Source organism: Brassica napus, chromosome C8 (assembly GCF_020379485.1).
Source record: "Brassica napus cultivar Da-Ae chromosome C8, Da-Ae, whole genome shotgun sequence".
NCBI lineage: Eukaryota > Viridiplantae > Streptophyta > Magnoliopsida > Brassicales > Brassicaceae > Brassica > Brassica napus.
This window is the reverse complement of record NC_063451.1, coordinates 34,927,977-34,940,487: the sequence shown is the minus strand read 5'-3', so window position 1 is coordinate 34,940,487 and position 12,511 is coordinate 34,927,977. Positions and strand designations below refer to the sequence as shown.

Sequence of the window (12,511 nt, the reverse complement as noted above, 5' to 3'; positions counted from 1 at the left end):
GTTGAGGGCATCGTCTTGCGCTATGACCGAAGATGCCACAAATTTGGCACTTCCCCTGATAGCCCAGTGGTGTGTGAGTGTTAGAGTTTGGCTGGAACTGTTGTTGTTGCCAAGTCGAATGACCACCACGAGAGCCACCACGTCGCTGTGTCTGCTGGCGGTTTGTGAAGTTGTTGCCATTTCCTCGAGAGTTGCTGTAGTTGGCCGTAACCGGTGTGGGAAGGATAGCGGGTTGTTTTGTTTGGAGTTTGACTTCCTGGTTGATAAGCTTCTCATGTAGCTCGGTGATGGATGGAGAGGTATCGCGACTCTCAATTTGATCAATGAGAGTCTTGTAATCCTCGGGAAGACCTTCAAGAATCGTGTCAATCTGGTCTTCGGGATCCTCTGGTTTGCTGAGGAGAGCAAGTTGATCGAAGATAATAGTGAGCCCTTGAACATACTCACTGATGGATTTGTTGCCCTTCGATGCATGCTTGAGTTGTTGTTGAAGTTGCTTGACATGGCCCCTGCTCGGTTTAGCATACGTAGCGGTGAGTGTGCTCCATATCTCAGCCGCCGTGTTTGTGTTAGAGAGAATGGGCTGCAAGGTTGTGGTCATAGCCCCAAGTAAACCGCTATAGATCAACCGATCTTGACATTTCCAGATCGTGTAAGCCGGGTTTGTTTCAGTACCGGCTTCTGTGGTCATTGTGGGGGAGGGAATGACTTGCGATCCATCAATATGACCAGCAAGGTCATATCCATCGAGGAGTGCGTGGATCTGTCGACTCCACATCAGAAAGTTTGAGGCAGTGAGCTTCGTAACATTGGACATGTTAACGTTAAGGATGGTGTTTTTGTCGTTGGAGACGTTGACAGTTTCAGTTGATGATGCAAGGGAGTTGGCCGCCATGATGAAAAGCGTGAAGAGGAGGGAAAGAAAATTTGAAGAGATGAGAAGAGGGGAGAGGAGAAAAGCGTAGATTGTTTAGGTCAGATCAAATGCGTTTAGGTCAGATCAAATGCTCTGATACCATATAAGAAAGGAGGCTCAATAGCTTTCTATTAATCATATGAAAGGTACCCATCATGATGGAGAAGGGTTAGTGTATTATACATACGTACAAAGTAGGGTTAGTGTATTATACTATATTTACAATAGAGTCCTTATAGAATCTTATATTTACTTAACACGTACCCATCATGATGGAGAAGACGAGGACGTAAGTTTTGAAGGAATTGAAGGGAGAAGAAGTGTTTTGATCCTTGTTTCTCTTGCTCATTTTCAGAGCCGCTACTACGGCAGCCATCACTCCGAACACCAAGTAGTAGAATACCTCCATCGTTACTTTTGCTTCTCTCTCTATCCCACTCAGAGTTCGAGAGCCATAATAAGCCTACATATCCGGGTTATCGGATTAAAGTCAGATACGGATATTCAGTTGTAATAGGAAACAGATATCAGAATATTGGGAAAATGATAATTTAATTCCCGATATAAACACATTTCATTCCCCAACTATTGACTGACTATGCAACATAAGTCCTCAACTGTATGTTGACTTAACAAAATCAGACGTCTAACTCGTTTGGCCTTTTTGTCTTGCTGAGTATTCTTTTGTTTAATCTAATTCCATGCATGTAAAAACTGGCAAAGCTCTCCAGTTCTCGCTTGTATCATTCATCCTGCACATACAACACAACTCTTGGCTTTAAGAGAAATGGAACTTACAACATTCGTTGCATAAACTGTACCTGGTAAAGAACAGATTTTATGGGAGGATCAATCTTCATTTCTTCCTCGAGCTATAATTTACGGAGTTACCACAGTCAATTTCAAAACTTAATCCCACAACATTGTTAATTCTAACAAATCTAGCAAATTGGAACCATAATGATTTGTCTCGCATTAGTCTTTGCTTTTAAAACGGTCTCGTTTCTTGTTTTCACTTTTCTCCACTTTAGCTTTTTTCTTCAAAACTAAGAGTATGATTAGAGCATTTGCAATGAGAGTCCTTAAGTGGAAGTTCTTAAAAAATAATAATTAAATAATCAGTGGATCTCACCAAAAACTAAGGATTCAATTTTTAAAATTCTTAAATAAGAACTCTTTCTTAATGAATCCTTGCACTATTTGCGGGTCCCCACGACATGTGGCGACCCGCGATTGGTTGATATATATATTTTTTTATCTGAAAAAGAAAAAAAAATAATACTTAAAAAATTAAAATACATTTTTTTTAAAGACTCCTCTTCGGGTAACACCATTGCGGGTGCTCTTATTGGAGGGTTTTTAGAGTGGAGTTCTTAGCGGAATATAAGAACCCGCCTCTTAACTTTTAACTAAAAAAGCTAAGAACCGACTCTTAAATAAGAGTTTTAAGAGCCGGTTCTTAATTTTTTTAGTTAAAAGTTAAGAGACGAATTATTATATTCCGCTAAGAACCCGACCCTAAAAACCACCGGTAATCATGCTCTAGGTTTCTTTATTTTCTTGGGAATTGTAGATAGAGTTGATGATCATTGGTTGACCTACCACTATGGTTGATCACCACACTCACATTTTGGTAAGCCTAAGTTGTTTGTTTCCAAAGGTATGCAACATATTTAATTGATCCCCATGTACCAAACTCATTATTAAGTTTCATTCGTGGGACCCTTTTTATATTTAAATCCCTAATCATAACAAATTAATACGACTGAGTGTTTACATCCACAAAAAGATTTTTGTATAATTTCACATAAACACTCCCACTTATTAGATAAGTTAGTTCTTAAACACATTATGAAAACTAACATGGCAAACCAATATTTAAGAAACGCAACAAACTTACATTGGAAAGACTTCAAACCAAAGGAACTCACAAACAGGGGCGAAGCCACAGCCAGCACACTGGGTGCATGTGCACCCCCTATTTTTTCAATTTGTGTTTATTTTGTAAGGTAAAATGGTAGAAAATATTAGATAAGATAGATGGTAGTCTATAAGCATAACATCATTGCCTTCAACCAAATCACCAAACAAATTTTTCATCATCATTTTTTTCTTACGTTAATCACGAAAACGCGATCATTATTGACGTGTAAAATCATAATATAAAGAAGGCTAACAACTACGTTTTGGAATATATACGATACATTCTATGGAGACAAAGACGTGTAGAGATAAAGAGTATATATAATATTCATATCACCAATTAGCTTATTCTTGAGCATATCATTTAACTACTTGTAAACAATGACATTCGTTCACCTACTGGTCTCTCTTCTCATCTGCATTACCTTCACGTCGTCTATCTCCGTCGTCCCTGACCCATCAACACAAGACCTAATCAACAGAATATGCAAACAAACAATCGACTTCCAGTTCTGTAATAAAACCATCACATCTCAGCTAATCAGACGACGCACATCCATCAAGACAATCGCGAAGCTAACCGCGGCAAAAGCATGGATCAACGCCATAGAAACGCTTGACAACATCGAAGGTTCTCTTCTTCCCAAAGCCAAAGACCGTAGAAGCAAAGAAGAGTTCACTGCTTGCAGGAAAGCGTATAGATTGGTGGATGCTCATCTTGACAACGCGTTAAAGTATTTGTATCTTAAAGATTATCGGTTCATGAGAGCATATCAAGCTCTTGCGCTTGTGAATATTTCGATGTGTAGGACGAGTTTCTTTTACCCTACGCCTATGGTTTATGCGAACTGGAATATGAGGATCTTGACGGATATAGCGATTTATGCTGGCAAGATTCTTGCTCCTCCTCCTCCTCTAAGGACCAAGACCAAGAAGAAGACACCGTGAGGGTCATCGTTTCGGAGTCGAAGCTTGATTTTGTTACTTTTTATTATTGAATCCAGTAGTGTTTTTCAGATTTATTCAAACAAATTTTTAGTTTTTTATATATCGTAGATGTAAAAATCACTTTGATGGCATCATTTTTGTTTTATTGTTACATTTTCTTTATCTTGTTTTCGTTGGTAGACATGCTTGTAATGTTGTTAATAATTCTAGCTCCATTGCAATATTTGGGAAGAAAATAGCAGAATTGTATTTTTTCGTAATGTTTTGGCAAGAAATTTCCACACACAAAACGTGTGCTGGAACCGTAACTTTCAAAATTTGACGCAACCACTAGACCAGCTTGTTGGATTTTAGTTTGGGATCAGGCCTGATCTCTTATTATGTGAATGCATTCTCGGAATTTTTTTTTAATCTTTTATTCTTTCTTGTAGCTCCTTTTTGGCTTTTTTGATGTAACTGCAGAACGTTTTGGACTAAATATCTATTGGGATGTAAATCGTCTCTTCCAAGTTGTTCAAGACAGGAGTGCCAAAGTTCAACCTCAAGCCGGTGTTATGAGTCATCATGATTTTCAATGAATCTAGGGCCAGGTTTAATAACTTGATAAGAGTCATTTACGAAGTGGCTAAGTTCCATTATTTACTTCCAGAAAGACTAGTCAGTATATGTTTGGACATAGATCTAATAATTACCACAAAATAGTTATACATTACTACACCAACGTTGACATACATGGAAAAAAAAAACGTTGACATACATGGTTTCATTAACATAAATTCCAAAATAGAAATAACCAACGAAAACGCCGGTATATAGTTCATAAGATATCCGATAAGGATGTTGTCAATTACTATGAACAACCCCATGTAAATATATTCGAACAACATAACAGGATTCATGCAAGTGGATAGTAAGCAAAATGGGCCAAACCACACGTTCCTTCAGGTGCATCCACGTCTCTCTTGATTCTCATGTAACCATTTTCTCCCCAATTTTCTCCCCATGAGTTCTTCAATAACCAGTACTTAGTCCCTTCTTCACTAATCCCATAACCAACAATCGTAACCGCATGAGTCTGGTGCGTCCCACAGTACTCTCCGTCAAATATCCCCCCGGAGTATTGCATAAACGCAGCCCCTGATCCAGCTATCGCCACAGAAACAGGCTGTTTAGACACCGCTTTTAGCAATGCTTCCTCGTCATCACTTGGAACCGTCTCGTATCCGCTTATGGTAGCAGCAATGAAATCAGTAACTTGGCTGGCTGAAGAACATGTTCCTTGTGATTCTTGGTAAGGATAGTTATCCTCCGTGGTGATTCCTTGGTTGTTAATAATGTACTCGAAAGCTTTTGACATTATCCCTCCATTGCATCCATTGTTAAAGTCTCTGCTACAATCCACCAGCTGCTGTTCCGACAGGGATACAAGATCACCTTTTGCAATCTTTGTAATACCTTCCACGGCTGCCACCGCCGAGAAAGCCCAACAACATCCTGTTCCATATTTCCAGAAATTTCATATTATATTCTCTCTTGAACTGTGATAAGAAAGAAACACACAAAAATTTGGTGGACCACATGTGGTCTAATGATTGCACCAATGTTCAAGAAATCTGTAGATGGTAATTAGGCGTTAACATTAACATTTAGGCGGATTATTCGGGCTTTACGTCAATGCATTCTTTATTTATTATATGTCTTATATTTATATTACATATATTAAGTTTTATGTGTTTAATTTCAAATTACTTTAATGAAATATTTAAAAATTAGATATAGAAAAAACAAAATTGGAGAGAAAAATATAATCATTTATTTATAGAAATAATTGATGGTGATGATGGTATAATTAAATTAGTCATCATCTCTTTTTATGTTAAGTGATTTAACAGATTTAAATCAGATTAGATCGATTTAAAAATTTAAACTGATTTAGACAATTTTAACCGATTTAATCAATTTAAATCAGATTTTTAGAAAATCGTTTCGGTTATTACTGATTTGCCCTATAGGCGGGATGCCTCATAAGGTGGCACCTGAACTTTAGAACATTAATTTGTACTATATAGTGTTAGCACTTTGTACTAGTATCAAGTATCAACACGTTGTGTCATCATTTTAATCCAAATCTAGTCAAATACGTATTGTTAAAAAAAAATTAGAAGGTACTGTATAGTATATAGAGTTATGATAATTAGTTACCACATTGGCCTTGGTTCTTAACGGATGAAACGGCCCCCTCCTGTCTCCAGTCCAAGCTCTCACCGGTTTCACTGACATTTTCATATCTAAACGACATAGTCTTGTCGGTTTCTGAAACTTCGTTCGTACCTTCGGGGACCACTAGGCCCATGTACTTTGCCAGGAACTCCTTGTCGGTGAGATCAGAAAACTGGTTGACATCCAACTTGAATGTTATGTTCGTATTCATGTTGAATGTCTCAACGAACTCTAAGTTCTTCTTAAAGATCTCGAATCTACTAGCTTGTTCAGAATTGTCGGAGTAAACACGATGGAATCGAGACATCCATTGCACATGTTTCTCCATGGCAGAAGCTTTGAAGAGTCCTCCACGAGATGTGGCTCCAGAGGTTATGTAACTCAGCACAATGGACATAATCAAGAAAACCAACGAAGCCATTCTTTTAGATAGAGAAAAGTAGGAGATGTTTTCTATAAATGCCTTGGTTTATATGACTTGGTTGGCAAGAAACTATGGTAACGTGGTCTTATATAGAGATTATAGATTAGTGTATGAAGTGAGGTGCATATACGGTGCATGTTTTTCCGTTTGAATATTCTACATGTTATGAAGAAGATATTTTAATAGCTTCACGTTGCTAATTTTCTACACGTTACGAAATCAAGTAATTGCCCAATACGTACGTATATATTTTTTTCTGCTTTTGAGAAGAACAAGACAATATAGGTTCGCGCAATCTACAGACGTTTGTTGGGGTCTGGCCGTAGATACCGCAACTTCCAAAGTTCAAATTTCATTTTTCAGAAATAAAAATTATTCGTTTTGTTGTGTTCAGTTTTTCAAAAGAGATTTACTATCAAAAACTAAAAGAAGTATAAGCACTACAAAAGATTTACTAGAAATATAACGAACGATGACACGATACTCCGTGTGTTAGCTCTCAAAAGGTTATATGAATACGACTGATATCCAATCCGAGAGCTATATTAACGCATGATGATTAGGCTGGGTAAAGTGTGTAGCCCAATTAGTTAGGAATTTTATTATAAGAAACTAGGAAACAGCGGCAATTGAATTTTTTACTATAAAAATATTTAATATTAATTAAATGTATATCTTTAATAAAAATTATTTAATTTTTTTTTTCATTTAAGTAGGAAAAATATTAGTTAAAATATGAGAATGTAAAATATATGTCACAAATTAACTACAAATTGGTTATTTAATTTGGAGTGTACGTAATTAAACCATCAAAATAAATGTTTCAAACAAAATTGTTCGCTTAAATAATATATCAATTGAAATATATAATGTTTTAAAAGTATAAAAAAGAAGGCAAAAGTTCTAAAAGAGTTTGAAAACATAGGCTGCTTCTAACACGTGACTAGTGTGGACCCACTTCGATGGAGGCCTGGATACCTATGTATAGTTCAAAAAAAAAAGAAAAAAAATTACAGAAAGGATAAAGAAATCTATTAAAAAAAGTTTTTTTTTGTAATTACACTAAAAATGGAATTTATAACATGTAACAAAATTGTGATAGTTTAAAAACAAATTTTGAAAGTACTATAAATGAAATAAAAAAAACCGGTTCCTGTTCTAATTTGGTTCTTTGGTTTTAGAAGTTTAGGATCCGTTTGGGTATTTAGAAAATTCAGTTTGGTTTCGGTTCGTTTTTTCCGGTTCTCGGTTCGGTTCATCTAACAAAGTTAGGAACCAACTAATATCCAAAATAATTTGGATCCTATTAAGTTCTTGTTCGGTTCTGTTTTTTTAGTTAATTCAAGTAAAAAGTTATAAATTTAAGTGTTTTAATTAAATATCAATTTTTTTGTATTTTTGGATAAAAATTTAGATAATTCAGATAATTTTAAACATTTTTGACAAAAAGTATTATGGTAATTCAATTTTTTGAGTATTCCAGCTTATAAAAAGTATTTTCAATTATTTTATTATTTTAAAAATAAATATAGTTAATATTTATAAGTGTATAAATTATATTATAGAAATTTGGATTGTGATTCGGTTCTTGATTTGGTTTTAGTTTGGTTCTGGATCAGTTCTGGTTTTCAAGATATATGATCTTTTTGGATAATTTGTAAGATCTAAACTTGAACCACCTATTTTTTTATTTGTTCAATTTGATTCTTCGGTTCAGGATAAATGTGACCATGCCTATCTCATATGATCATTTGGATCGTTCAATATTTTTGTCATTTCTTTCTTTATTTTTTTGTTTCTTGTTGTTGCATATTTTCAATGTCCACAACTCTTTGTATAGATATCATATGTTATATCAGTTAGCCATACAAGATCGTAACAATTAATCACCAAAAATACAATGAGTGATCATCATATGTTGCAATGGTTAATCTTTATATTTTTCAATAGTTATAAATTATTCTGAAATTTTTATTGCTTTTAAAACTATTAAGATATACATACACTGAAATTGTTTATCAAAATTAGGCATGGACATATTTATCCATAATTGAAGAACCAAACCAAAAATAAAGGCTCGGTTTGGGTTAGGATCCTACCAAATAACTGAGCGGATCATATATCTCTAGAACCAAAGAACCTGAACCAAACTGGAACCGAATCAAGAACCGAATGGATACCAAATTTCTATAATATAATTTATATATTTATAAGTATTAAGTATATATATTTTGTTTTCCAATAATCAAATAATTAAAAATATTACTTATAGACCAAAATACCCAAAAGCGAATAACCAGAATATTCTTATATCCAATTTTGTAAAAATTATGTGAATTATCCAAATTTTTATTTGAAAATCCAAAAATTTAATATTTAATCTGATAAATCTGAATTTTTTTGGGAAATTGCCAAAAATACCATTTTCAAAGTACCACTTTTCATGTTTACACTAACCACTTTTACCATTATTTTTAATGAAGGGTAAAAGACTTTTATAACTTTTTGATTAACTTTGACCAAAAAAACATATGGTTAACAAATCTAAACTTGTTGATAAAAAAAAACAAATCTAAACTTAAAACATCAACTCTAAACCATAAACCGTGAAACATCAACTCTAAACCCTAAACCACGAAACATCAACTCTAAACCCTAAACCCCAAACCTTCAAATATAAACCCTAAAACATCAACCCTAAACCCTAAATCCTAAATCTAAACTTAAAACATCAACTTTAAACCCTAAATCATCAACTCTAAACACTAAACCATAAAACATCAACTCTAAACCCTAAACCCCGAAACATCAACTCTAAACCCTAAACTCTAAACCTTCAAATCTAATCCCTAAAACATCAACTCTAAACCCTAAATATAAACCCTAAACCCTCTATTTTTATGAAATTCGAACCCTAAACCCTAAAATCCTAAACCTTCAAATCTAAACCCTAAAACATCTACTCTAGGGTTTTAGGGTTTAGGATTTAGGATTTAGGGTTTAGAGTTGATAGGTTAGGGTTTAGGGTTTAGAGTTGATGTTTTAGGGTTTAGGGTTAATTTTTTAGGGTTTAGGGTTTAGAGTTTACTTTTTAGGGTTTAGGGTTTAGTGTTTACTTTTTAGGGTTTAGGGTTTAGGGTTTAGTGTTGATAGTTTAGGGTTTAGTGTTGATGGTTTAGGGTTTAGAGTTGAAGTTTAGGGTTTAGGGTTTAGAGTTGATGTTTTAGGGTTTAGAGTTGAAGGTTTAAGGTTTAGGGTTTAGAGTTGATGTTTCGGAGTTTAGGGTTTAGAGTTGATGTTTCGGCGTTTAGTGTTTGAATTTCGAAATAATATAATTCGGAAAAAAATTAAGAAAAATTATTTTTTATTTTTTTAGATTTTTATTTATTTAAATATTTATTTATTATATATATAAAGAATAAGGGCAAAAGCCTCTTAATGAAAAAAGTATTTTTGAAAATGTCTCTTTAATTGTGATAAAAATGAAAAGTGATAGCATGAAAATGATAAATATGTAATTTCCCCATATTATTATGACGTCAAAAAAAATATAAAATTTTATTATAAAACAAGACAATAATAATTGAAGACTATTTTTTTTTATAAATTATATAATTATATTATGTAATATATAAATATTACAAAATTATTTTAAATAGGTCAATAAAAAAAATTCGTGTAAACTGTTTCATTTAGATAAATTATCACTCTTCATTAAAATTGTTTAAATTCGCAAACTATATAATATTTTTATACAAAAATCAATTTATTAATATAAGTTAAACGTTTATATCTACAACTATATATTATATTGTTATTTATTTTGAAACTCTCAACAATAAATTGTTTAAAAATTTAAAATACAAAAATATAAAATTATGAAATTTTTAGTAATTCATTTAAAATATTAATGAAAAATCATTTTTTTTTTCTTTTAATTTTAACAAAATCTGTTGAGAAAAATTTAGTAAATATTACCAAAATGTAAATATTTTTTAAAAAAATAATGTATTAATGTAACAAAAACCAATTCAAAATTCATGTAATCTTCCAAGCTCAGAATAATAGTGTAATTTTTCAAAGTTTTCTGGACATAATATAAAATTTTGAAATCAAATTTAATTAAGATTTTAATATATTAGATTGTTTTAATTTTTACAACATATATAGTTTGTTTTTACTATGTATAAATTTAATAAAATAATAGGGCTATATTATTTAAACAAAACAGTGTTTTTACTTATAAATCCAGTAAAGTACTAAAATAAGATATGTTAATGTATATTTTTATAAAAACAACTTGTAAATATAAATTATCTTAAACATATTTATTTTCTATAATATAAATAACTAAATTTAAAAAATATATTATAGCAAAATGTATAAATTAAAGAAAAACATATTTTGTAGGAGGTTATCTATTTGATTATTTCATATTATTATTTTATTGTACCTAACTCAAAAAATATATGAGTAAGTAATATAAATTAATAACAAAATAAAATGTATTAAACAAATCACTATATTTTAATAATACCGAATATGAAATATAAACAATAATATTATAGAGTTAGGTAATATATAATATTAAAATAGAAATTATATATTTAAATTTTTTTTTAATAATATCAAATTCATTTATAAAATGAAAAAAATATACGTCCGTACGTGCGAGTTAAAATCTAATTAAATATCATATTTGAGGTACATTACTTATCAAATTTTAGTGATTATCAAAAATATAGAGAAACTGCTTTATTTTGATTTTATTGTTAATATTTGATTTTTAAAAGAGCAATTTGCACAAACAATATACAATAATAGTGAAATTTGCAAGAATGGAAAAAAGTGGTAGAGCCCAGCACCAGTGGGTATGAAAATACACTGATAACTCTATCACTTGTATCTCTCTCTCTTTTTTTAAAGAAACAAAATTAAATTATTTCTTTCTGATAGAGGGACATCGGCAAAAGCATACATTTATATACATTATGGTACCAGGAGAAATCAAAGAAACATCAAAACCCTAGACAAGTAGATTCAACAAAAAAAGAACAAGCATAAGCACATCAAGATTTAAAGAGAGAAGACTAGAGCGAGGGAAAGAAGACAAAAGAGCTATTGCCCCAGCTTCGACGAACGCGAATGGGTATCGCAGCTTCTCGGCAGCCGGTGTGTTAGAAACATGACATCGATCTATCCATGATTAGTCTTCACCAAAAGAGTTATCCCCGGAGTTGCTCCGCGCCCCGACCACCGGAATCTACAAGAGAGCCGATTCTCAAACTTCCTCTGTAAAGTTCGGCTGCTCCTCGCCGTCACACGCATCCTACATCGCCGCACACAAACTCTAAAATCTACAGGCCAAGAAGAGCTTCACGTCTAAGAGGGAGATGTCCCGGAGAACTGACATCCCTAACACAAGCTCGTCGACACCAAAATCTTCACAAGGACGGCGCAACAAGAAGACCGTACTCCCCATGAAAATCGTTCATCGCGCAAAGATAATATAATAATTAGCCAGCTAACATGAAATATTAATGTTTACGCATTTGTTAGTTTAGCCGGCTACCAAATATATTTTTATGTATTTGAGTCAAATCTTTTCACACAGTATATATGTTAGTTTAGCCGGCTAACATGTATATGTTTCTAGCTATTAAGTTAATTTAGCCGGCTAACAAATATATGTTTTTGTATTTATTTTCCTTGATTTTATTTTGACTTATTTTAGCCGGTTAATATGTATATGTTTCTAGCTATTAAGTTATTTTAGCCGGTTAACAAAATATATGTTTTTGTATTTATTTTTCTTGATTTTATTTTGACTTATTTTAGCCGGCTAATAAATATCAAATCATATAGTTGATATGTAAATTAACACGGTTAAATGTCGTTTTTTAATATTTTCATAAATTAGCATGATTATATTGTGATTTATCCGGATACTTTACATATTGACTCATGTTTTGAGTTAAAATTACCGGCTATTGGATCTGTTGATGGTTATGTCAATTCGTAAACGGATAATATTTAAAATATGATTGAGCTAAGAATGGCTATGTTCCAATTTGTTCGTT

General features: G+C 32.5%; 2 protein-coding genes across 2 annotated transcripts; one reads left to right on the top strand and one right to left on the bottom strand.

The window, feature by feature from the left end:
- The first annotated feature begins 3,011 nt into the window (after nucleotides 1-3,011).
- LOC111209123 lies at nucleotides 3,012-4,038 on the top strand. The gene has a single exon (XM_022708939.2). The coding sequence runs from the start codon at nucleotides 3,221-3,223 to the stop codon at nucleotides 3,785-3,787; it is 567 nt and encodes a 188-aa protein (XP_022564660.2). The 5' UTR covers nucleotides 3,012-3,220; the 3' UTR covers nucleotides 3,788-4,038.
- Nucleotides 4,039-4,529: 491 nt separating this feature from the next.
- On the bottom strand, nucleotides 4,530-6,486 carry LOC111208696 (zingipain-2-like). The gene is made up of 2 exons (XM_022708024.2): nucleotides 5,990-6,486; nucleotides 4,530-5,281 (listed from the first exon to the last, which is right to left on the bottom strand). Exons 1-2 carry the CDS (start codon nucleotides 6,426-6,428, stop codon nucleotides 4,683-4,685), a joined length of 1,038 nt encoding a protein of 345 aa, XP_022563745.2. The 5' UTR covers nucleotides 6,429-6,486; the 3' UTR covers nucleotides 4,530-4,682.
- Nucleotides 6,487-12,511: the final 6,025 nt, after the last annotated feature.